The sequence below is a fragment of the Aquila chrysaetos genome, chromosome 3 (genome assembly GCF_900496995.4).
Source record: "Aquila chrysaetos chrysaetos chromosome 3, bAquChr1.4, whole genome shotgun sequence".
In the NCBI taxonomy this organism is placed as follows: Eukaryota; Metazoa; Chordata; class Aves; order Accipitriformes; family Accipitridae; genus Aquila; species Aquila chrysaetos.
Genome location: NC_044006.1, coordinates 8,729,329 through 8,756,067, shown reverse-complemented (window position 1 = coordinate 8,756,067; position 26,739 = coordinate 8,729,329). Strand labels below are relative to the sequence as shown.

The window sequence follows — 26,739 nt, the reverse complement described above, 5'->3', positions numbered from 1 at the left end:
AAGAAAAGAAAATACATAGTGTGGGCTGCTTGTAAGGTCACTAAACCAGTGGAGAAGGGATTACTTTAATTTCCCTTTTCCCTGGAAAGAGAAATAAACTGAAAAAACAAAATAACCCCACCACCTCTTTTAAGGGTTGGAAAAAAACCTGTCTGAGAAGGGAGATAGTTGAAAATGCCCTGTTGAATGCATGCTGTTTTCCATCCCCCATAAGCAGGCCTTAGTGTGTCTTTTACCAGGGCTGGCCTGGACGCAGGCGTTTCACAGCGCAGGAGAGACGGGGCGAGGAGCAAGAGGACGTGAAGTTTGCTGTGCTGTCCAGAAGATGAAAACACTAGTGCTGTTTATAGAGGGAAACCCAATTCGTCAGCCCAAATGAATTCCTGTGCTAATCCATGCAGGCTTCATGTTTTCCACCAGCCCCAGCCACTGTAAAGACTATCTTTAGGAGGCACAGTGTGTTTGGAAAGGAGCAGCTGGAAAGAGGGGGACGTTTATGCCAGCTTGGAAGACTTTCTGGTATGGAAAAAGAGGAATGCTCTCTTGGGTCTCCCCACAAAATTAAAGCATCTTCATCCAGAGCAAAACGATGCCAAGCACAACAAACAAAAGCGGCTTTCCCCAACTCTCCTGGGCAGCCTCACTCCAGGGTTCACAATGGTTTCCATAGAACTTGTTTTGCTATCATAACAAATTTGATCTATCCAGGCGTGATGGTGCACACTGTTTTCTAAAGACAAGAAAATTAATTTCCTCGCTTATTTGTCTGCCAAAGCATTTTTGTCTAGGTGCCACCGACAGGGACTCCCCAGATAACTAGTGCATCTGCCTGTCGGCTGAATGCAGCGTACATCTTGAAAAGAAAAATCCTTGAGAGGCTTTGGTCCGTGTGGCACGATGCGAGTTACCTTTGCTGCAGAGGCTGGGGGAGAGGCTGCCCTTGGCTAATCACTCTTGTTCCTCAGCCTCTGATCCTCCCAAGCTGAGCTAGCCTCAGTGCAGTGTGCCTGTGTGCGGCAACACGAGCTTCCTGTAATAAACCAGCCATCAACTGTGTGCATCTCTCGTTGCATACACGGGAGGAAATGAATGTCTTGTTATATTGACCACAATCTGTTGAAATGCTAGTAAATATTACAGTCAAACTGTGATTAAGGGCTAAACTATTTGCATGGCTGGGTATGCTCCCCAAGAGCGAGAGCTGCACTGGAATGTCCCGCGCGGGAGAGGTTTCTTCCAGCCTTTCCGCAGAGACACTCGTGCTCAGCAGTGTTTTTTGAAAAGCAGAGATATTTTTCTGCATGACAGAAAAAGCTGGAGGAGCATTTAATGCTACATCTGAACCGAGACCATTATCAGAATGGCCTGAATTTTTTGAAAGTCTTAATCTTGATCTAAAACTTGCCCTAGTTTTGAAGAGAGGAAGAGCTATGAAATATAGTTAAGTATAAAACAAAGGTCCACAGTTCTGTTCTAAAACAGACATAATAGTTTTGTCTGCTTTTTATTTTAATAATAGCCTGTAAAATTTATACCAAAGAAAAATTTGTATTAAAATCAATGGAATTTTTTTAAAAAGGAAACATATCTGAAAACATAGTAGAAGTTATCTGAAGACATGAAGCTGCAGGATGACCTCAGGAGAAGAGCTCTCATGTAGTCCAGCCTACCTAGCTGAAAAATCTCACCCTAGGGTTTGCCTGCTGGAAATCAGTACCTTGGGATGCTTTCCAAGGAAGAAGACAGCATCCCACTCAAAGTAAATGAACATGTGTGAAGAAGAAACCAGACAAGAAAAAATTAAATGTAAGTTTGAAGAAAAAAGACCCACAAAACACAATGTAATTAAAAAATACAGCTGCTAAAAGTCCTCCTCTGATTTGCCTCAGTTCTGGTTTAAACCAAGCCAGTTTGCTCACTGGACCTGCCCAATGCCTAGAGTGGCCAGTGTTTGCAGACTGTTTCCAGCCTTTGCAAACATCAATTCATACAAAATTATAATTACTTCATATCCAGTGACTTGAACTGGGGGACTTGCCCAAGTCCTAAGGACAGGTTCCTAGGTTGGTGACCATTTACCTACAGAAATGCTGGGCTTCATTTTTAAGTGGCTTTGGCAGACCCATGAAACATGGGATTAAAGCATAGGTATGGCAGTGCCCTGTGTGCCCACAGCAGTGCCCCTTCCCCTGGAAAGCAGTGGCCGAAGGCACTGCCTGTGGGCAAGCTGGAGGCACCACAACCACACAGAGCATCTGGGGGCAGATGCCTTTCAAAGTCAGGACCTTCACAGACACTTTCGGAGAACAGCCCTGCTGCCTCCTGGTAAGAATCAGAAACCCAAAAGTGGCTGATGAAGACCCAGCACGAGCACTGGGAGGTATTTGACCATAAAGGGAATGCAGTATCTGGTACATCATCCAGCTTCCTCTGGCCTTGTGGCTATGGAGTCTCCTGGAACTGAGATCTTACAAAATAACCGATGCAGTGTTGCTCATAATGACAGATATTTAACCCAGGGAGGTTTAACTGTCACGATACTTTCACCATTGACTCCCATACTTCTGAAGTGGCTCCCCCTTCATTTAGTCATTCTCACTCTTTCCAAAGAAACTTAGAAACCACCTAAATAAACCAGCACCCATTGAGACATTGCAAATGTCATAAGAGTCATTCATGTGTCTCACTATTTGTCCTACATTTGACTCGATTCATTCATGGATGGTGAAGTCATTCATCATTAAGAAACCAAACCAAACCAAACCAAACCACACCACACCACAATTTGGGAATCTTTGACTAGACTCCCCTGGGAGAGATGATCAGAGGGAATGATTGCAAACTCACACTCCTCTAATTTACTGCTGCTTTTGCCCTGGCCCAAATTATTCTTTGCACATTAAAAGCGAAGGTTCAGAGTCCTTGCAAAAAGGCAGAGCAAGTCAACACGTAAGCATTGAAAAAGGACTAAATTATGCTGTGACTTTGCTGTGATGTCATCCGACTATTTCTGCAGGGCCTCAAGGTTTTCTGGTCATGCAGTGCACACTGCTTTGGTGCACAGACAGGTCTGGCACACAACCACTGCACTGCCAGCACCCTCCCACCACCCACGAGTCAAAGCGTGCCCAAATGCACACAGCTGGGTGGAAGCAAGGGACAGTCCGCTTTGACCTTTACTTCCACACCTGACAATTATCCATGCAGAAAAATTCTCCCTCAGATGCAAACCTATCACTTCAACATCCAAAGGCAGAAGTCAATACTTTTCTCACTAAATCTAGTTCAACTACGATTTCACTCTAAAGACATAGTGTTTGTTCAGCTGAGGGCAGAGTTTAGCCTATGTTTTGGAGTGCAAAGTTTCCAAATTAAAAACCCACAGAAGGACATGGCTTGATTAAAATGGGAACTGTGTGGATTAGGAGAACCTGCAGGAAGATGGAGAGTATTAGACTAGTTTCTCACTGAATGAATTAGTGTTGCCCTGCTGAGTCACATGGGCATCACTGTTGCAGCCCTTTGATCCTCAGTGGTTTTACTCTAGTTAACAGTAGCTGAAGATTTAACCCTTTTATACCTAACACTGGTTAAATCCAACACAAGACCAAGATTTCAAAGTCATTGTTATCAGACCATTAGTCATACAAACATAGAGATCAGAGTTTTAACTGCCAAACAGACTGTAGTATTTCCAGTAGACGTGCACCTAAACTGCGGAATATGAATGTTTGGAAAGATGGGAGTACTTGGATTTAGGGTTTTTGTGCAGACCCCTTTTAGAGAGAGGATCCATCTGTGAAATTCACAGCTGGACGTATGCCCAGATTTCTGTGCTTGCAAAATTGAAGCATGGGGACTAGGAGTGATGATTCAGACACAACTGCATCGTTTATACATTTTAGGTTGGCTTTTACCTTCCTCTGGTTTCTTCTTGGTAAACACAGAAAAAGTTATATTACAGAATAAGAAAGAGAAAGAGTGTGAAAGCCAGCAGCTGGTTGAAAATTCAAATTAGGAGCTAATACGCTGGGAAGGGAGTTTCATGGTCTTAAAGTATTTGCTCTTCTTCCCCTATCTCTGACTCTCCTGCTGGCACCACTACAGATGTGCTGCTTGTTTTTCAAATCAGAGAAGAAGGAATGACCTATTAGGTCATCTAGTACCTCTCATAGCCAGTGCAGGATTGTCTTCTTGTACATTTGTCCAGTCTGCTTTTAAAATTCCTCTAAAAACATACTGCATCCAAACTAGAGCACAGAAGTCTCTTGGAACTGGTGAGTAAGCACCACTATAAAATGACCGGGGAGTATAAGGCCATACCAGCTTCTGCTGGGCAGAAAAGTAGCTCTCACTACTTAAGAGTTCTCTTAAGAAAACCAGGTTCGATGGGAAATTCAGATGATCCATCCTCATTTTTTAATTTAAAAATGGCCAGGTATTTATAAATAGTAATATTTTCATAAGAAACAAAGTATGAAAAGCGAGTTGAGGAAAAATGGATTTTAAATTAATCACCTATAGGTCTTCATTCTTGTGAGAGAAAAGACCTATACAGACAAAAAGTCCCCCGTCAACTATCCATGCTGCCTGGCAGGATGTGACCTTTACTGGAAAAGTTCTGCTTGTGTGAATAATGCTGAAAATCCAGCCATTTTTCTATAGTAGAAGATTTTATAACTGGCTTTCAGTTTGCACCATAAACAGACTGTATATCTTTAAGATGGTTATTCTTGCCAGGCATTTTATTTCACAATAGTTAAAGAAATGTGCAGATGTTGTCCAAACTTTTCAAAGCAGCAGGGCTCTTTGCAGCTGCTTGCAAGATTTCAGAAGTACAGTTCAAAAATGGCTCAAGCTGCCTTTTCGCTAGCCATCGCAGAAGGAGCTGAATCCTCCCATGTGTTTATATTGCAGTTTAAGGGGAGAAAGACCCCTACCCTTTTCCCACCTTTGCACATTCTTAAAATTAACACAATTTGTAACAAATCAAACTGTGAAGAGCAGCAATGCCAAACCAAGGCGTTCAGGGTTCGTGAGTCAGGCCTCTAATAATCATGAGATTGGTTTTAAAATCATGCAATCAACCCCCGCCCCCAAAGTTGCGTCATTTTTGTCTGCCTGGATTTTGAAAGACCAAAACACCACGGTTCATATTTTTAATGTTTTGGTTTTTCTTGGATCGGAGTTGAAAAGATCACTACGAAAAAAGTAACTCTCGTATTTTGCTGCAGTCACCTGCACAGGGTCTTTTAAATCGCTATAAATATTCCAAGACTTACAATGAAATTGGAAAGAATTAGCAAAAGCTTCGAGCTGCAATGTGGATGTAAGCCAGTTCAGTGGTGATACTTATTCAATTACATTGTACTAATTTTAAAGGGGAGATAACAGGACAAACTGCAGGTTCCCTACATAGTTGTCAGGGAGGGTAGAATTCCCCTCAGCAAAGCATCTTTCTAATAAATTAATCCAGCCCATTGCATCATCTTTGCTGGAAGTTACTAACACTATGATTCCTTTTGAGGTGGTCAACATACAAAGCAAGCAGGCTGAGTTCATGCAGTTATTGCCCATGTGAAAATCCCTTATATTACATAGGCCGTAGCTACCCCTACAAGTTTAGCCAGCTTAGCAGCACTGGCATTGCTGGTGGAAACCCTTCTTCCAATGCAGACATAGTCATCCCAGTACAAAAGCCTTTCAGTGAAACAGCTGGTGATGGTTCCCTGACTTGGCATAAGCTGTGCTGATTCCAGTGTTTTTACACCAACAGAGCTGTGTCTATACAAGGGCTTTTACCATAATAGCTGTCTTAGCAAAATAAAAAAAAAAACCAACCACCTTAACCAGCATAGTTATGTGGTAAGCTGCATAAGTGTAAACCAAGCCTTGTTAAAGGTTTCAAGAGCGCGCTTCTCTGGTTCAATGTGAAATGGTGAATTTATCTCTAGAAGGAGTTAACCCCCCTTCCTGCTTTGCACAGTTTTGTTATAAGCCATTTCCCATCCACACATTTCTTGCTTTTCCTCTCCAAAGCTCCCATTTTACAAAAATGTTGTCAAAACAGTTATGATTTTGACTGAACTGAAAGAATTTCTGCGTGAAACACCCATTGTCACCCCTAACTGGCAGAAGACCACTGATTCATCTTCTTTACATCCTGTACTTGCTCATATGACAGCTTTGCTCTGTCTGCAGACTTTGCCCTCAGAAATGAGGGTGTTTCTAATAGACACACCTGTTCTTGGTGACAGGTAGCATATTACTTGCCAGCAATCAATCATTCACTTCTAGAAAGCAGGTAGTATTCTTTGATACATGCAGTATGAAAGGAGTGAGTCTGATGGAAAGACAGAAAAAAGAAAGAGTAGCTCTGCCAATCCCTCCCTTTTGTGCAACACGTGTTTTAACAACCTACGGCATGGCCCGCACTGCCCCAGCTCCTGGACACCCAGACAACAGCTTCATGTGCCTTTGGTACCCTCACGTCTGTGCAAAGGATGCAGCTGGCGGGACCTGGAATCCCCTAGGCAAGTTACAGTTTTACCAGTGACTTTTTACATCAGCTGGGGCAAGTCACTTAAAAGCTCTGTGCCCCGCTTCACCCATCTGTAAGAGCTGGGGAGAAGCTTGTCTGCTTCTTTCTGCAGTGGAATTATTTTAATTCATTACCGTTTCTCTGCACTGGATGAATAGTGTCACTGGACTGAAAAATGTTATTGTTGTTATCCCTTTAAATTGAAAGTGGATTGAAGGAATAAAAGTAAATGTATGGTCTATTTTGGCAGTTGTCTTCCAACAGATGGGTGTCTATGGTCTTCTTTATAAGAGCTGTCTGCTGTCTGTGATTCAGACCGTCTAAGGAATGCCATGAGCGTGGAGTAAATGGACAGCAAGTCTGGGAAAGGACTTTATTGTGGTTTAGAAGCTTTCAATTCCAAACTGCATGAACAAGTTCTTTTTTTCAAGTAACTCTTTGCCAGTATTTCAAAACTACCATTGAAAATTGCTTGATGCCTTCCGAAAACTAAGCACTTTCTGCTGATAACAGTCCACTGGTTTAGCCTTCAAATGGTGGCATGCCTTCCACCAGCAAATCGCTAGAATTGGGGTTTATTGTCTTGATGCATCAGTTCGCGGTGGGACCCTGCCCATCGAGGCACCAAGAGAGTGTTCACGTACCCATCCCGCAGTGTCAGTTCTTGGCGGCGGTGCCCGTGGTCTCCTAATGGAATCTGCATGTTCTTTTGAACAGGAAACGCTTTGTAACACAACTTGCCTGTGGGCACTTACTGCACCAATTAAAGATTCCTGAGCTCGAGAACAAAGAGGTGCCAGTGGAACTATGGTTTTAATCACTTGATTCATTTTCTTCCTTCCTCCACTGCTGATTTTGGATGTATGGTTTTTTCTTTTTCTTGCTTTGTTTTGTTTTGCATGTTTTTAGACAGCTGGACAGCCACTCAGGAAGACTGCTGGGGAAAGAGCAGTCTTGAAAAGGGGCTGAATTTGTCTGAATTTTCAAATAGCAAATTGTTTCTAGACGTGAAGAAGAACATCAGATGCCAGCCTGCCATAACAATACAAATACTTAGCTCTTATTCAGGTATGCAGCTTTTTTTTTCTGAGAATCCATGTGAGTTTTAGTAACATGAATTAATTAAATGCTTTACTGGAGGGAAAGATAACAAAATACCTTTGAAGAATGGTAAACTGAGGTACAGGGAAGTTAAATATTTCACTGAAAGGCCAAGCTCAGACACAACCCAGAAGACCTTCCTCCTGATACACTGATCTTTCTACTTCCTGCCAACAGACTACAGGTTTTTGGGAGCAGAACCACCTTCTTGTTCTCTTTGCATATTGCCTCTAGAAAAGACCCTGGCATATGACTGGGGTACTTAGATCCTAACATGACACAAACCCACAACAGCAGTGATCCAAAAATAAAGCATACAGTGTACCCACAGAGTGCTGTAAGGTCCCAATAGAGAACAGAAAATCTGGAATAAAGTGAGTCAGAACTTCAAGAATGAGTCTGATGAATACATAGATTTGCTAGAGTGTTTGAGCTAAATGTTTTGGAGAACGTACATGCTTCACTCTTAGTCAAACTCTGCCTGAGCAGAAATGACCACACCTTCTATGAAAAGTAGTTCTAATTAAAAACAGAGCATGGCTTTTTTTTGATGCAAATTGTTGTTCTAACTGAACCACAGCCTATTTGCAACATTCAAATTCACTCCTGTCTAAAATGCCAGGAAACAGGAACATTTCCCCCTCTGCCCTGTATTGCTATTTTACTCTGTGCGTGGACACATGACGAAAACAACTACAAAACAAAATAAAACATGCTCCTAAAGCCACCATCTTCCGTGCTTTCTGGGGATGATATCAATACAGTGTTAAGAAAGAAAAGCGGCTTCTCTACAGCCAGGCAGGCGGCCGGACTCCTGGCCCTTGCTAGTGCAGCTCCACTGCTTTAATGCACGGAGGGCTTAAAACTGCCTTTACCCTGCAGCTGAGGTTCCCCCAGCACAGGGAAATCCCCAGTTGGCAGCAAGCTGACAGCGCTGGCTTCGTGCCACCCCCTCCTCCATCCGCCGTGCAGGGGCTGGGGAGGGCGAGCAGCATGCTCATAACGTGCTAGCACCGGAGCCAAAGCCCTATGGACCGCGCTGGCTGCAATGGCAGGCCCTGTGTCCTGTCTTCCCTCCTGGCTGCACTGACCCTTCTCCTTTCACCCGCACACGCACGCCAGTCTCCCCGAGGAGCACACGGAACCAGCGTGGATGCCGAGCAGGCGGCGAGAGACCAAAGGCAGCAGGAAGGAGCTCAGTCCTGGACTGCTGCTTACTCAGGGCTGACACAGTAGCTTTGCTTCTCGGGTCCCCAGGAGACCCAGGGTTTCCTGGAGGTACACCCTGCTCAGGCTTATGCCTAACAGCTACCGGCCTAAAGAGAAAAAAGCTGGTCAGAAAAGAAAGATTCTTCCTGAACATGGAGGAAAGAAGGGATTTCAATTTTATTTCATGCCACTGTGGGGACAGACTGCAGATTTTGTTGTTGTTGAATGAAAGAACACAAGAAGAAAACGTAGGGACCTAACACACTCTGAATGGTCTTGGATGAGACCCATGGTTAGGGCAATGGTTACTGCAGTGGGGAGCAAAACTGCACAAATGAAGACATTGCTCATAGCAAAGGTGATTGAAATTGCTGGGCGATATAAAAGCACCACATTGCACACCCTCCAGATCCATTTTCTAAAGAAATATCTGCTGTGTCTGAAATTTTCTGTGAAATACATGAGTTCACTATAAAACATCTCTGCTGATCGGCAGTCTGATAAACCACTACACAAGCATCTGCCTTGCTTTTCTCCTCCCCATTAAAGATTACTGGTGCACCAAAAATAATTTAGAGCTGCTGTATCAAGCAGACAGTTCTGAGTGTCAGATGTGGTTAGATAGTTACTATTTGAATAATGACAATCATTTTTCTTTGTAAAGTAAAAAACACACAACATGACAGCTGAACCGAAAAGAAGAACTAAATCTAAGGCAGGCAAGTTGATAACATTTGAGACAACAGCTACACGTCCATTATTTGTATATGGAAAGAGCCTAACACCATACTTGACACTCAGTCTCTACAAGCCACCTCTAGATCGTGTCTCATCTGAGTGCTTTAGAGTCTGTGATGCATTTATCCTCCTATTGCTCTTGTCACACGATCCTCGTATCTCTGTGTCACAGATGGGGAACTGTGGCACTCGGCAGCTGAGCGGCTTCCCCAGGGCTACACAAGAAACCTCTGGCTCTGCAGCATGAGCATGGGCAGTCCAGGGCACAACCAGTGCCCCAAGCCCTGGGGCGCTGGTCTCTCGATCCCTCTCTCCCTCGATCCTGCCCCATCAAGGGATTTTGGACGGTGCTGCAAATAACTAACTTTTTAACTGGGTTTGTGCTTTGAATAGCTAACCTGATTGCTCTGAAGGTGTTGAAAGACCTAAGTTCTATTTGTCAACATATTTCTGTGGTTGTTTGTGTAATCTTTACCGTTGTGGGAGGTTTTGGTAATGAATAATATTAAATGAGGCCTCGGCTGAAACGTGCTGAGCATTGTCTCATCCGATGGCTTTCACTTGCATTTGAAGCTAATCACTGCTTGCTGGCATTAGGCTGGACACCTCATGCATCCTGAAGGATGTCCTGACCACTGTTTATATTCACTTCCAAAGTTTTTCCAACAGCAACTAACCTCTGAGGCAGAGGTGTACAACAAAGGTTTCTCTGCCAATTTTTCATTAATAGTCCCTTCCTCTGGGGATTTGTCTTTACACTACTTGATATCAAAAAGTTACAGATACATATATTTTTTGACAGAGAAATATGGAGGTATATGGAGGAATATGTATATGAAGGTATACATATGTGTGGCAATATCTAACCTGCATCAGTCTTCCTAATGGCTGCATTTCCAAATCCAACCTCTGGGACTTGATAGCTACATCCTTCCTTCCAGTAACCATGCATTTCATAATTAAGTCTGGGAAGGGGAAAGTTGAGAAGTTGCAAGGGGGCTGCATTGGCTGGGCTGGGCACCCCTTGCTCAGAGGTAGCACTGGCAAGAGGATAATAGGAGCAAATGCTCCTTCCAAGAAAGCATATGGTAGGTCTCTACATCTGCAGTACGGTCAGAAACGAGCTACAGACATGCCAAAGTTACCATTAAGGTAGCCAGTATGGATGGTACCAGTTGTGCAGCTACTGCACGAAGAGTTCCTCGCACATGGCAAAACACACCTGAGAAGATAGGTAAATACTTGCCATCACCTGCCTTAAGGTCCATGCTGTTTTGGCTACACTGCTGGTGCTATTCAACCTCGAGAGCTTACAGCTTTATGAGCTATGGTCCCACATCTGACTCCTTCCTGTGGAGGTGGAACCAGCTCTTATCTTTACAAGGTGGGAGGTAAAGACAGGTTAGGTGTGCTAAGTCCCCAGTATTATGTGCCCTGTGGAGCAGTGAAGGCTCTGAGCAAAGAACAAATCATGGTCTCTGGATGAAGGACAAATACTTTTTTTTACAGCAGGGAAGATATGAAAATAATGAAGGGTCTTGCCAGCAGTGGCAGCAGGAAGCTGGAAGAGGTAAAGAGAAATAGCAATTGTGTTAGCTATGAGATGTTCTTCTCTGGTCACTTCCAGGAAAGCTCAAAGACTGGGACAGCATACCCACTCTGAGAGGCAACAGCTTCAGGAATGAGGAACTGATGGAGCGGGGCTTGTCCCAGGTCATTCAAGAAGTTGATGGCAAAGCTCAGAATAGAAGCAAAGTCCAGAACACCAAGGCTGCGTGTTAACCACTAAGGCAGAGGACAAGAGTTGACAAGAGGAGGTCACAACCATAGAAAGGGACGAAAGCTGGACTGTCAGCAGAAATATGGAGAAAGAAGAACAAAGAAGAGGGAGGAGGAAGATGGGGGAAGGGAAGAAGAGAGAAGGGAAGCGAGAGACAGTGGTTGCCTAAGAGTCTGTGCATCAGTGGCAGTGCAGCGCACTCATGCCAAGCCTGGCTGCGGAACCATCAGCTCAGTGTCTATCCCTGAAAAATCACAGCAAGACCTAACAGCTCACTTTATCTCAGAAGAGCTTTCTGGATAAAAGGGATTTGAGGGTAAAGCCTCCATAATCCTTTGGGTTTGCTTTCTTTTAATACTATAAAGCACAAAAATAAACTTTCTAGTCAGGAAAAATATGGCTTTTGTTATGTTTTGAGTCACTTTTCCCCAGCAGCAAACAAAGTGGCTTTTCAATTCAAGTCCTGAACATTTCAGAATGAAATGTTTTGCACAGTCCTAAAGTAAATCACAATTCTCCAAGTCACACTTCTAGCTAATGTAAACTCATTGAGGTCAGTAAAGAGACTGCATGTGACCGATCTCGCCTGGCCTGACTTGGGTGGCATAATTGATAAATTAATCTCTAGTTGAAATCAGTTCAGGATGATCCAGTCAGCCAAGCAGAAGCCTGGAATTTCATTATTAACTTGCTGCTATTCTGCCTAATGGCTCCCCTTAGCATGGAGGTCGAGTGCACCCTTGTGAGCTATGCTATAGTTAGATGTTACTGGCCTGATTCAAAACCCAGCGAAATTAATTTTGCAGTCCATTTTGGGAGTTCATTTAAGTGGACTTTTGCTTGAATCTGAAGTTTGCTAGCTTTTACTTCAAGATTCTTTCTTTTTTATTTCTTTTACAAGGTTTGTACCAAGTATTTTTAGAAACGTGGAAGAACCTCTCAGCCACTCATATTAAAAGAACCTTAAAACAGTGTTCAATTTTACTATTAGAAAGATTATCTTGCTTTGTTATCATGCCCCACTCCCTGAATGGGAAGTGGATTTTACTTAGCTATTTTCTTGCAGATCCAGCAAATTTCCTAAATCAAATTCACTGTCAAAACCCAATTCAACACTCCTCTTCAGACAAGAGGACCAGTAAAAACTCTCCAGATTTTACTGTGATCGCACCAAAGCTATATCAACCACATTTCAAACACAGACTAATGGAGAAAACCATCCAAACTCTACTCTGCCCACAAAAAAAGCAATGAAGTCTGTACATGATACAGCCACAGAGCACTCAGTACCTAAGTTGAAGAAACCTCTTGTTCTTCTTGTGTTTCATAGGCACAGTTTCACAACTCTATGTAACTGCAGTAAAAATCCCAAACTACTGGGTGCTTACAAAGCACATAATGGTGCACATTCACAAGATCAAACCATGCATGCAATTGCTTAGACTGAGAGGATAGCAGCAGTGAATATATGTGAAAATCAGGTCTGTACTTCATGCATAAGAACACCCTATATTTGCAGCAATATATCCAGCAACCTCACTCTGCTCCCACTAAAATCAATGTTGGGTTTGCTACTGGCCTTTATGATTGCACCATCCAGCTGCACTATTAACTTTGCATTGATTTCCTCTTGCAAGGAACATACTTTAATAAAAGAACCAATCAACCAGATTGTCAATAGTTGCCTACCTAAGAATAAGCAGGATATGTTCAAAGAAAGCTTTACTCTAAATTATATTCATTCCTAAAGGCTAAATCTGCTGGCTCACAACAAAGAAACATCATTGTTTTACTTATCAATGTCCTACTGTTCATCTAGAACATCTGCAATAGTTTTGCCTGCAGCACTACCCCATTCATTACAGGCCTTGATAGACTGTTCAATGGGCTTTTTTTTGGTACAAAATGTACAGAAGCATTTTACAAAGTGGACTTTGCCCTGGTATGAATAATACAAAAATAATTAATTAAAAAGTGCATTTTGTTTCAGAATCTCCATTTTCCAAACTAACCTTTGGCAAATGGAAACAAAATGGCAACAGCTCGAAACCTGACAGCTCACTCCATGGCACGAAGCAAGACAGAGGGTTTCTGCAGAACACTGGTTTTTGCTCGGTTGCCAAAGTGCATTGCCCATCTACCAAAAATGCAGTTGATGAAAGACCAAAATACAGCATGAGCAAACAGCAAAAATCCACACCCATTAAAAGCAGGCCATGTTGGTTTTGTGCCGAGGAACAGGTGGGATTTATAAGTCCTAAACTGCCCCCCTCCCTCCAACAAACTGACCCATACAAGAGAAGAGCGGTGCTTACCGTCATCCAGATATGCTTGGTCCAGATTCTGTTCCTGTTTAATAGTGACTCCAGCTGGTAACACTTCCTTCTGGTCGCTAACCGGTGGTCCATTTTTTGCTGCTCGCTGGCCTGACGCTGTCTGCTGCTGAATCACGGTAGGATATGAACTTGGACTTAACCTTTGTGCTTGACTGACCTGGGGCTGGCTGGATCTTGCAACATTGGATGTAAAATTTTCACAGCACATGATGTGCTGAAATTCTTGGTGACTTCCACACCTCAGCTGCTGGTTGGTTGGAGAATAGTGAATCACGGGAGAAGACTGCTGGTTGCCTGGAGAGTGGTGGAGCACCGCTGAAGTTTGGCCTGGAGAACCAGCGTGAACCAGCACTGACCGATGGGCATCTGAAATAGCAACTGGTGTAGCCATCAAGTTGGATTGCTGGTAGCCCAGTTGGCTCGGACTAAGGCTCTTGCTTCTTTGGTATATTACAGCGGCCGGATTCTGCTGATGGTATCGAGAATCAGGAGAAGAAAGGCCTGAGCGCAACTGCTGGCAAGGAGCCATAGTGGCCACAAGACAGGAAGGGGATTCGGTGACCATTGTATGCTGTGAATAGTAAGGCTGTGTTACTGTTCCCAGACCACTGTGTACTGTATTGCAGATTAAGGCTGGATCATAGTCATCAATGGGCTCTGTTTTGATTGATGGTACTAGAATAAAGCATGCAAAGGACATTATTCGTAACAAGCTGATGAGAAACAGAGAGGTTTTCCTTGAAGTAATAAGAGATTTAAGCCGTTTACAAGATTTGCATGTGCGAGCTCATATCTCGCAGGCACTGAGTTTAATAAATCACATATATGCAATCATGTCAGAGACTCTCTTGAAAGCACTCTATACTTAGATGTTCTTCAAAATCTTTAATGATCTATTTAACCACAAATTTTTGAAAATTGAGAAAATCAATACTTTAGTTCATTCTGGAACATAAGCAAAATAATAAGCCATAGACAGGTGTTTCTTGTAGTACTTCCATCTCAAAGGAAGACTGAATAACTAGAAATCCTATGACATATACAACTCCTCTTTTTCTGTGAAACATTTAACTAGTGACCAAAGGCACAGTTGAACTATTTTAGGGCTTTCTTTTTGGCTCCTTTGCTACATGTAACTTCCCCAGTACTGAGAGCTGAAGATCTTTCTGACACCATCATTTAAAAGACCATGATTTTACTGAGAGTTGTGTGAATCTTGGTGTGGATAACTGATGGTCCCCTACAGACAAATTCTCACATTTCTAATACTTTTTGTCAAATCTTCCCCAAAACTCAGTACAGAAATACCATACAATGGAAACCATACAATGGCCATGCAACTGGGTTATTTTTTGGAAGTATAAAGCTTCCTTCTCTGAAGTGGTCTATTTTAGGGATCATATTGAGATAATATTGTACTTCTCAATAGTATTCCATAACACAACAATTTAGCAACTATACAAAACCTTCACATTGGTGATATCCTATACAGTTCATAAATTCATGGAGAGGACCAGAGATTTCCAGCCTGGAGGAGACCGAAATAAGAATCAGAATGAATGTTTGCTCATCCTTAGAAACCAGTCAAATTAAGACATCATTCTGAAGCTTTCAAAAAATCTGGTACTGTTATTTTATGCTTTCTGGTTTTGACAAACACAATAATCTGATTTTCTCACAATATTTTTCTCCCAGCCAAAGCTGAGAAATTCTGGGAATCTCATTAGTAATCCTACTGCATTTATTGTGACATGGCTCACCAATTCCCAAGAGGAAGAACATCAGAAAAGCATTCATATTTCTCTCAACCAGCCTCACTCTGAAGAATATACTGCTCGTCTTCCTCTATACCAAGCCCTTGTTACTTTCCCAGATCTGATGTTATCTTACTATCATACACGTCAGCTGGGGAAGGCAATGCTCATGGTTTTCACAGGGTCACATCATGTCACAGACTGAGTCTGCTCCCACTAAGGCTGTTGGCAAACTTCCATCAAGTGAATGGGGCAGCATCAGCCCATTGCCAAGACAACTGTCCCATTAAATTTATGGGAAATTCCTGATCATAAATCACGTGCATCCTTTAAACCAAACAGTTGTTGAGTGCTTAGCTGCACTCAGCTGAATTAAATTAGTAAAAATATAGATCCTCAAATAATGGCAAGAAAACAACATAGCAGAAAATAAAATCCTGCTCATGAGAACTAGGCAACAACTTGCTGTGTCCTTGACAATTACCTGGGTGATAGGTAAAATGCTGGGGTTGGCTTCTTTTTCTTTTCCCATTGATGACATAAAAATTCACCTTCACAGCTGTGCGAATGTGCTTGTTACGGTACTCTGGTACTTCTACAAAAAGCATGCTCTGAAACAATGAAAGGTGACAATACAGAATTAGTAACTGAGACTGACCAGAGATTCTTGGGTGCATCTCCCCTGTTACACATCCAGGCATAATGGAAGAGAAATCTTCCTATTCATCCCTATAAAGAAGGGTATGAAAAGAAGAAAGGGAAAAAAGGGCAGATGGTGAAAGACTAGAAGTTTTTTGGTACTAGGAAGCTGGTTTCTATGTACTGTATTCTCTCTGGTACTTGATGTTGTCCTGAACTTAGAGAAAGAAGTCTCAGCTACAAATAAAACACACAGAATGGTGATAAATGTGGCAGCACTGTAAATCTCACTGTGCTTGATAAACAAGCATGTATTGCAGAATTCCCTCTTTTTTCTTAAACTTGATTATTCTATAGGTTTTTTCACTTATACACAGCCAGATCCTGCTTCCATGGAAATTAACAGTGAGTCTCTCGTTCTCTTCCGCAAGGGCAGGCATGGCCCATGGCAATGTAAGTGCTAGCTCCTAAATGCACTGAACAACTACAGTAAGGTCCCATTAAGCAAAGTGAACAAAGAGGCTCATTCCCTTGAAAGATCAATGTTCATTTCAAATACTGTAGTATAAATCCTGTCCTGCTAAGTACAGAGCACCCAAGACTTCCATACAGGCAAAAGGAAGTCAGGACAGCCAGCATCCTGCAGAGGACAGGGCTGATACAATAGAGTCTTCTGCAAGAACACAAAATCTAGCAGTTATTCAATTTGCTGTGGGTTACTGCTAAATGAATAGTTTCTTTTTGCAACACATTTACTGCTGAAGCATTTGACATTTGTTCATCACAGCAGCAAGATAGCTGCTCTTTCTGCTTTTGAGACGCTCTTTGAAAACTACCCCTTGAATACAACTTGCTGTTTGAGAAGCCCAAGGAGAGGACATCCAATGTTTTGCATACTTACAGGCTGGCTCTTATCTTTGTCCACTGTTGCCTCCATTTCCCAGATCTGCTGCCCATCTAGAAGAATATCACAATATTAACCTCACTGTATTTTTTTATATCATAAGGTTTGACTTGAAAAAAAGGAAACCAATTAAGGGCATCAAGTTAGTAAAGCTCTCAAAATGGACTTAATTTCAAGCACCTTCCCAGTCCTAACCAAAAGCAACAGCATTTAATTTAAACATATCATTGAACACTTCTCTCGCCAGGAAAATACATATTAAAATTAAATGTTTATGTAGAAATTAGCCAAACTGAGGAATGAAATATTTAGTACAGGTGCAACGTGTGCTTTTTACCAGACTTGATTTCAGCCAGTTTGACTGATGGAGGGCATCAGAAGGTCAGATAACTTGTTAAGAGTCACATTTGGTCAGCAGCTTAGCAAACTTTCTGCTATTTTAAGCTAAGACCACATGGCTCCCCACCAGTGGGGTAAGTGGTGGAATGGCCAAGGAGGTGGAAGAAGGACTAGCTAAAAATCCAGATCTCGTACAGGGTGCATGGAGATGGAAGCAAGCAAACTGAGCCACTTCAGGGCTGATATTTAGAGGTGCTGCACAGTGAAACTGGCAGATGCTCTGAATTCTCACAGGAGCATAGGTTTTTCTAGTAGTTCAACTGGGACAGATTCTTACCGTAATTGGGAAACCAGCTGTATAGGGTGCTTGATTTCTGTTATGCATGCCCTCTTACTATTTATACTCATTTCTTATATGTGCAATATGAAACCTCAGCACATGATATCTAGCAATACAGCTCCTCTGATCAAGTAACAAGCCCAACGTCTCCGACAGCGAATCCACACCTCAGCACTGCCACCACTGCAGGCTGTGACAGAGTGCCACCGGCAGTCCTAAAGTCACTACAAAGCACCAAATATTCACCATACTCAGTGTAAAAGAACCTCATTGCATGTGTGATAGCCGCTACCTCTGAACCACTGAAAGTCTTTCTGCTCTTAATTACATCCACGCAGCTTGTCTCCATTCTGAGTTACACAAAATTGTATTTATAGAGGAAAATAAAATTTGATCCCCTTGTATGCAATACCATCAAAGTAACCCCAGTGCTATAAGAGTACATCAGTAGTGACATGGCATTTGTACACAGACTGGGCGCTTCATCATTTCATGGGCGCTACAAATATTTCTTAAATCTACTGTCACCCACACTTCCCAGAAACATCTTTTAGCAATGCCTTCCTTATTACTTTTTTTTTTTTTTTTTTAGATTTTAATCTCTACCCCTTTGATTTTTATATTCCGCTGAGCCTTTTAGCCAAGCAATTTGCAGAAGAAAAATACCGATGGGAAAAAAATTGCCTCATACCTTTCTGAAAGCTTGATTTTAAAATGAATAGGGGACACATATCCAAACGAACCGACGTGACTTGAAATACTGCAGCCGCAAGGCTGGTGTTTGCTTTAGAGAGGGGGAGGCAGCTCCCCGGCGCGTTTCTGCGGGGGTTCCCCAGACTGCACGCCCAGGTCTGGCCGGACAGGGGTGGAGGTCTCCTAAAAACAGTCCTTCTCACAGGACTTTTTATTTTTCCCAATTCTTGGAAATTCTGCAAGAGCTGCTTTTGTCCTCTGTTATTTAAGTACTTCTGCTTCTGGCGAAAAGGGAAATGAAAGAGTATTTTTAAATGCATTTTGCATTTTTTCTGTTGTTTTCCTCTTTGTTCTCCGCTCTGCGCAGACAATGAGCTGACAGATGCGCTCGGCTCTCCGGGCAGCCTCTCCCTGAGCGGGACTCGAGCTGCTGCTCCACAGCCAGGCCAGGCCAGGCCAGGCCAGGCCGCAGCCCCAGGGAGGGCCCTGCCTGCCCCCGCTCCGTGTCCTCTCGGCCCGGGGGTCCCTCCCAGCGTGCCCACCGCAGCAGGCAGGACCTCGCCTCCCCTAGCACCCTACACCTGAGAGACCTCTGCCATGCTTTGGGCCCTAAACACCCACCACGGAGAGAAGGGTTTTCCCTGAGGCCGTCGCCAGCAGCGTGCCCCTTCCTCCCTCAGGACGGGCCGGCTCGCCGGGGCGTTTGGGCAGGGTGCCTGGCTTGTGGTGGGGCAGGAGCGGGCACAGAGCGCTGGCTGGGCTTCCTCAGCCCTGATCCTTCCCGCTGGGGAAGCGGAGGCAACCGAGGAATAGCTGGAGGTTCGGTTCCGTCCATCAGTTACCTGCGAGAGGGGAGAGAGAGCCCAGGCCTCCAACGCCTCCTGCCGCTACAGGCACAGCATTCTGGTGCAAGGAGAAAACGCTAAATAATTCTGACTTTTTTCTTTTTTTTTTTCAAGTGTTTCAAGCTCCCCTGCAGTGAGTCAGTTGTCTTTTCTACGCTAACACATGGATTAGTGACGGACTGCCAGAGCAGAGACAGCCTAAGCAAGCTGTGTAATTAGAGCCTGCAAGGCTCTCGCCCGATTTGCTGTTTAGCCCTCACATCCCAAAGGACCGCTGTGCAAAGGAATGGAAAATACTTCATTATTTAACAATAAGCATTCACTTTGGCCACTGCTCTGGACTGTTGCAGGTTAAATCTATACCCCTGTTAACAGAGCTAACTCTGCGCAGTTGCTGAAATAGTAAACATCTTGGGGAAGGGGCAAGCCACCAAATACTGGGGGTTTAATCCAGCAAATACTAAATGCGTTGTCTGATGACAAGGCAGTTAATACTTAATGGGGGGATTCCTCTTCTAGGTGATCTTTATGGGAAGAAACCATCATAGTATGTGTTAAGGAACCTCCCCACAGCCCCCCAAAAAACCCAAAGGATAAATATTTATAGCTCTCTGAGGAAAAGAGGAGGGAAAAGGAAACAACAAAATACGTCATAAAATAAGAGCTCTGATAAAGATGCACATTGGGAGCTGTCTAAGCAATGCAATATGAAGATGTCCCGACAAGGACAGCCAAGTGGGAATATTTGACATTGGTTTTCCTCCAGGCAGAATGTTTTCATCTTTGTTTCTGTACTGCTAAATTCAAACAGGCTGTGCAGATACAACAGCACTAACTTCACAAAGAAGGTAGAAATCAAAAGGATTTGTTGGGCCAGAATGCATTAAAAAAAGGAGAAACGAGCCTCCAAGTCATCTGCCGTATTCAAGAGGCCTGTAAAGCACATGCAACCACAATCACAATGGATTTGATTTAGTAACTGAGCCACTGAAATTGCACTAAAAGCTAATGAAGCCAACCATAAAAATCAAACGATGTTTAGGCTGAGTCCAAAGTCTGTGGGGATTAAAAGTAAGAATGAGAATAAGGCCAACCAAACAAGAAATAAATGTATTTGGGGTTATCATTCTAATGATGATAGATGCTTCTGTTTGGATATATTCATGCTTGTGGCAGCTAAACAGGTTTCTAATTAATCTGTCAGCAGCAGCAATCCCTGTTCTTTAAGCACTGAAGCCCTGTTGAATATAACCACTCTGCAGCTCACTCCCTGACCTTTATGCTTAAATATCATGATGTTGCTCCATCTGTCTCACTGCTTCACTTTCATAGTTGTGAATGTACAAACTTTAGCTCAAGACAATCAATATTTGCTTTTCCTTTAACCCCTCTGGATACACACATTACGGTGAGCTTTTGGCAGAAGGATGAGGGAGGCTGTGAATAAAATGAAAAATACAACTGCATTCAGAAATCTCTCTCTACTTTAACCTATCCTTTTTGCTGGTAATGAAAAGAAATCTTTTGATTATGCACACTCAGAGAGTTAATGAAGAGCAGGAGGAATAAACTGAGAAGTCTAAGGCCCATCTGCAAGACAATTAGAGGAAATTTTGAACAGAGAAAACTTGCACCAAACTGTCAACACATTTATCATCTTTAGATTGTGCATAAATGAGGATTTTTTTTAGGAGGAAATTAAATTGGATGTTTGAAGAAAGTCACCAGCAAAAATGGGATTTTTATTGTACGGCTGTGCTAAAAATCATAACGCTGATATGATGGTAGAGCATAGTCCCCAATACAAAACATGCGTCACGACCTGGCTATGCTGAAGTAGGCCCTTTTCTCCAGTGCCAGTGTTGCAACCCAGGTGGTGCCTAAACACTACAGATGCATTTTGCTTTGAGCAGAAGGTTGGGCTCAACAACCTCCGGAGGACCCTTCTGGCCTTAATTACCCTGTAATTCTGTCATGCCACAAACGGGACAAATGACTGGCCCCCTCCCTGCTTGCAAACCAAGAAGATAAGCCCCAACTTGACTAATAATCTAGAGTCTACAAGTACAGACAGCTATTTATTGCACATAATTAAACCTGCTTTGACAGTGGAGAGGTAAGAAGACTGCAAGAGAGCAATAGCATCATTTTTGCTGAAGTACTGTAAGAGCGTGAGTGCACAGATGTAGAGAACATGTGCTCTGCAAGCTGCATTCAGCACTGGTCTGTCCTGACAGTGATACGCGCCAGCCAGAGCACTGCAGGGATGTCCCAGTACATGCGTGGATCACAGGGGAACTTGGTGCCAGGTCCACGTGTGTGGTGTGCCTCAAATTCTACCTCCACTATGGGGAATTCGATCCGCACCTCTGAAAAGAGAAGTCGTTCCACTAAAGATGATAAAATATTTTTGGATTTAGACCCTGAGGTCTTACCAGCCATGGCTGCCTCATGCAATATTTTTACTGTTGTGGTTCCCCGCTCATTTAATGGTTTGTCTTAGTTGGCAAGTCTTTTAACACCACAGGTCAGTGAAATGTTCAGGAAATAGAGATTTTTGTGCTGCTTCAGGGCTATGAGACTTAGCATTAAACCCTGATGAGAGATCTGATTGTGTCAGCACTCTTTGGAGGAATGAATGAGTTGTTGGAAGAAAGTAATTCTACCCTCTGTAACTCAAACAGTGATCATACCAACAGTCTTGCTTCAAACTTTGGGGAAAATCAAAACGTCAGACTGCATTAGGTACATTTAGGGTGATTCTCTGCAGCCCCTTATAGGGCTTTTTTTAATTAGCCAATTAAAGGTTTTCTGAACCAGTTACAGCCTTTACACATTATTCACGATCCCTTACTCATGACTTTGGGGTCAGTAACTAGCAGAGAAACAAACTTACTACTTTATTTGAACAAGCATGACTGATGGACTGAGAGGTTCAGGAAATTTTCTTTGCAGTTCTCTCCAGTTGAAGACTAAGTATACTATTGTGCCGATTCTGTATGTGATTCTGTGCCTGCATGTGATTTTATGCTTGAAAATGTACATTGCTTTTCAGTCAAGCATTACACAAATTACTTAATGAACAACCTGTTACCTTTTTCCCAGGCAGCAAACCATGCTAGTTCCCCAAACAAACTGAGCCTGGTAGCTGGTGGGACAGCTGCCCCGACTACACATTTCTGCAGAGTTCCCTTTGGGCGTGCAATGAATTGTCCCTATTCACTGTGTTTCTTGGAAGGTCTTCCAAAAAAGCACAACGATTATCACTGTCAGCTTTTATCAGTAGATGATAGGCATCTCTGGAAAACAGTCAAGGTTTTTTAGAGCCACCCCAAGAACAAAATAAACAGCAATGAATGCTTTCCAGCAGAACAGGCACCACTTCTGGGATGCAGAAACCTTATGGGCAGGGGAGCACTCACACAAAGAGTCTGCTGCTCTTTTTGGGGACAAATTCTCATTTCAGCTGGGAAGTTATTCTGCTTCATGTCAGTGCAAGGTTGCTCAGCATCTGGTCCTAGGCAGTTGTCTCCTTCTGAGCTTTTACTTCAGAATAGTTTTCAAACATTAGAGCAAACACAGCATAAATGAATTTAAAACTCACAAAAGTAGAGCTATTGAATTTTTCACTGAACGTGATTTTCATGGATTTCTTTTTCTTTCTGAAGCAAGACTGCCCACTGCAGTTAATGAAGCTCTGTTTATGAGTTGAGGCCAGTGCCTTCATTTCACTGAGGACATAAGTTTGAGTCACCACGATCAAAGATACAAGTCAAGGTCTGGGAGGTAAAAGGCCAATGGATTAGTCATCCGCCATCCAGCCCAGCCCCAAATCTGACATTTTGCACAGTGAGAACAAGTCTAGAGGAGATTTCTCCCCATCTATTGTTGAGGAATTCAGTTCACACTAAAGTAACACACAAATACAGTAGTTGAGTAGTGAAGCAGCAGGGGCAGTCTGTCATTCCAGAGCTCTTCCAAATGATTCCTTATGCCAATACATCAAAATAGATCTGTTGTTTTTTTAAGATTATACGTGTGTGTGTGTGTGTGTGTGTGTGTGTGTGTGTGTGTATAAATTATTAAACAAAAGCTCCTCTCAAAATAAAACCACTGGGAACCTCCATGTAATAAAATGAGTCACACCAGGATGCGATGACTAAGTGGGAGAATAGGGAATTCCACTCCCCATGCCAGCTTTCTACATGATCAATTTTCTGTCAACAGGTGATGGGAGCTTGTCTCTCTGCCTTTTGTTTATTCCAAGAATTATTATTATTTTTTAATATTCTCTTTAAACAATTAAGATTCAAAGCTGAATAATCAGGACCAGGCATACTTCCACTAGGCGCCCCCATAGTAAACACTGAGCCAGGGAATCCAGGCCAGTAGTGGCTGCCTGTGTTAATAAGGATTTACCAGCTGTAAAATTCCAAAATCTTGTGTCATACGGGGAAACCTTCCAAAACACTGGATTCCACCCTGTCTCGCTGAGTCTCTAACAGCTATGGCAACTCCGTTTCTGCAGCCACACTCTTGCATTTTCGTGTGTGTGATCCTTAGATTTTTTCCTGTTTTGCAGTGTTTTTCTGGGATCCCCAGTTTAATGTCTGACAATTGCCCCATGGGATTACAAGAACACCTGGGGCAGGCAGCACATTTCAGCCAGGGGGTAAACCTGTGGGCAGAAAGGTTTGGTGGGTTTTCAGCAGCTATAATAGCAAGGAAAAGCAGAAGGTGTCCCATTTACCCTGAAACTTTCTAATTTGCACAGCAAAAAAGGGCAAGCTCTAATCTGCCTGATTAATGCTTGTTACTCTTCAGTGTGCACAAATGGTGGGATTTGCTGAGACACTTTCCTCTTTTGCTTAGAAAGAACAAATAAAACAGAAACTCAAAGAGAACAAAACCTCCCTGATCCTCCCCAGTTCTGACATCTTTTTGTAGAGAACTACCAAACAGGCCCTGTGCTCCACTTTGCTGCCGCCTTACTTTGGTGCACTGCAAGGCACGAGGAGGGGAGATTAACCTGGAAGGTGATCACCTTTAGCTAATGCAAAAATCAGGTGGGCCTCCCAACAGAGACATCTATAATTTATTCCCCTGGTTCATCCCATTGCTCTGCAGGTTTAGAGTAGAGAAGGTATGCATCCAGCTTTAAATGCTGGACTCCAGCCACAGACTGCATGGAGCAGAGAAAGCGCTCTTTCGAAACTATCAAGAAAACAGCAAGGTAACAAATTTATTTCATATACTCTCTGTAGAACCTCACATGTTGGAAACAAATTGAATCATTTAAAATTACAGTACCGCTCTCAGTTTTGCTAACTCTGTAACTATTCCAAGATACTTGTGCTTTTTTCCTTAGCCTTTCCCATTAAAAAAATGAAACAATAGTTTGGGTTCTTTTCCCCAGATGGTGGGCTTTTGTCTCAGGTTAAGACGTCTTAAAAACCCACATTGTAATGCATGTTCAGCAGTGGATTGCATCTGCAACGGAGTTATGCTCCTAGTTCTAAGATATGTCCCATTCCTCTCAATTCTCTGTAACTTAAACCCTCTATTTCAGTTCATTAATTTAGAATTCAGTGAGAGAACTGGAGCTTGGAGCTTGCATTAAATATTTAAAGTTGTTTACCAGGGTTAAATAGCAAATATCTCTTTTGGATGGATCTAGGAAAAAAGTGGAAGTTTTAAAAAAAAAATTTGGTGTCTTCTTTATCTTTAATTTGCCTGAGAAAATTGCATCATTGATTTTGCATCATTATGTTCAAAGAGATACTTGTTGAAAATAGTTTGCTTTTTTTTTGCATTCCCCAGGATTTTTTTGATCATTCATGAAACTGTCAGACTACTAATAGGCATTTAGTTCCCTGTTTGGGGCAGAGTGAGACATTTCAGAGTTGACACAACAGAAAAGGGGAACACTGCTGTAGACAGTCTTATAATTTCCTTTCACATCTCCCATAAAGGACCATGATCCTTAGCCCTGGTTCCTCACTAGCATCAAAATCAATACACAAACCACCTTCTATTCACATTATACATGCCATAATGCCATCCCATCACAGTTTTCTATAGTGAATTGTCCTGCCCAGAAGACTGTTTCATGTTTCAAGTCATTTGGCTGATTTTGAGCAGATCTATATCAACTTACACAATTACAACACATACAGGCTGTAAAAGGCATTTACTGCATAGAAGAGCACTTGCAATAGTGGCTTTACTTATGATAAAATGTCAGCCAGTATGTGCCTTGGGATTCTTGGGCCTGGGGCAACACTTACTGTAGACTCAGCCTCCCCAGGAGCTTCAGCTCAAAGTAAAATATCACCCCTTTTAACTCCTTGCTTCTCAAGGCTGCCCCCTTCTTCCCATTATTGCCTGGCAGTATGTAGCTGTTCATTGCTCCAGAACTGATTGCTGAGGACTCCCACACCCCATTAACGAAGGATTTACCCCATTTCACTGAACTCTCTGGCTGCTTTTCATAAGCAAGTCCCATGCCCAAACACCCAGAAGTATTGAGCTCTTGCTGCAGCTGCAGGCCAGAAGGGAGTGATGTAAGAAACCATAAATTCTTAATTTTCTGTGTTTTTAAAATCTATTATATCTAAATACATATTCAACAAATCATCACTATTGCCGTCTATAAGTTGTGAATATAAAACCTTTCTAGGGAGCTGTGATTTCCTTTTAAATTTTGCAGGGAGAGGTACAGGAAGATTGATAGCATCATTGGGTTCAACTTACTGTGTTTTAGAAACAAGTCTTTTTCTACAAAGTGGAAATTCCAAAACGAGAAAGCACTGCTGTGCTTATCTGCTAGCTTGTGATGCAGCTGGAATACTGCAAAGTGCAAATTTGAGAGCAAAATCACTGTAGAGCCTGCCCGTTTGCTTCTAAAAGTGAAAGTAATATGTTTTGAAGAAATGAAATTATTTACCCAGAGTTAAAGCACGTCTGCAATGAGAGATGTACAGAAGTGCTGGAAATCAGAGAGACACTGTGAAGTAGTACAGCTATCATCAGAATAGTTATTAACATCATTGTTATTCCAGTGATAGGCAAGCCATTACAAGGGATGTAAAGGAATATATTGGGATGAAACAGGTACATGTGGCCATGGGTGCTTCTAAGCACACAAGTCACTGCAGTTAGCAGACCTGGATGTGCAATGAGAGCCCATCTCCTACAGCAATCCCCAACAGACAGCAACACATAAATATATACCTGCGAAGCAGAGAGCCACCAACCTCAAAGAAGATGGGCACAGGCTGGACACCTGATGCACACCTCAAGTAGTGTGATACTGCTCCTGCTGTGCATGAAGACGTGAATGCTACTGCTGTACCTGAAGCAACAAACTCTGTGAATTGTATTTCTGATATTTTAGTAAAACTGCCAGGTATGCCAAAGGGGGTATAGGAGGGAGCCAGAGGAGGTACAAGATGGAACAAGAGGGAGGGAAGATGAAAGGCTCGTGGGTCTTGGTATCCTGGCACTGGCACGGGCTCTGT

At 42.8% G+C, this 26,739-nt stretch overlaps 1 protein-coding gene across 3 annotated transcripts in view; it reads right to left on the bottom strand.

The window, feature by feature from the left end:
- Positions 1–26,739, bottom strand: part of NFATC2 (nuclear factor of activated T cells 2) — a 94,916-nt gene that overhangs the window by 21,148 nt on the left and 47,029 nt on the right. For all 3 annotated transcript variants that reach the window (XM_041122554.1, XM_030010112.1, XM_041122555.1), the window contains exons 7-9: positions 17,000–17,055; positions 15,944–16,070; positions 13,685–14,380 (exon numbers count right to left, since the gene is read on the bottom strand). In XM_041122554.1, the coding sequence (XP_040978488.1) occupies positions 13,685–14,380; positions 15,944–16,070; positions 17,000–17,055 (879 nt within the window). The remainder of the gene's footprint in view (positions 1–13,684; positions 14,381–15,943; positions 16,071–16,999; positions 17,056–26,739) is intronic.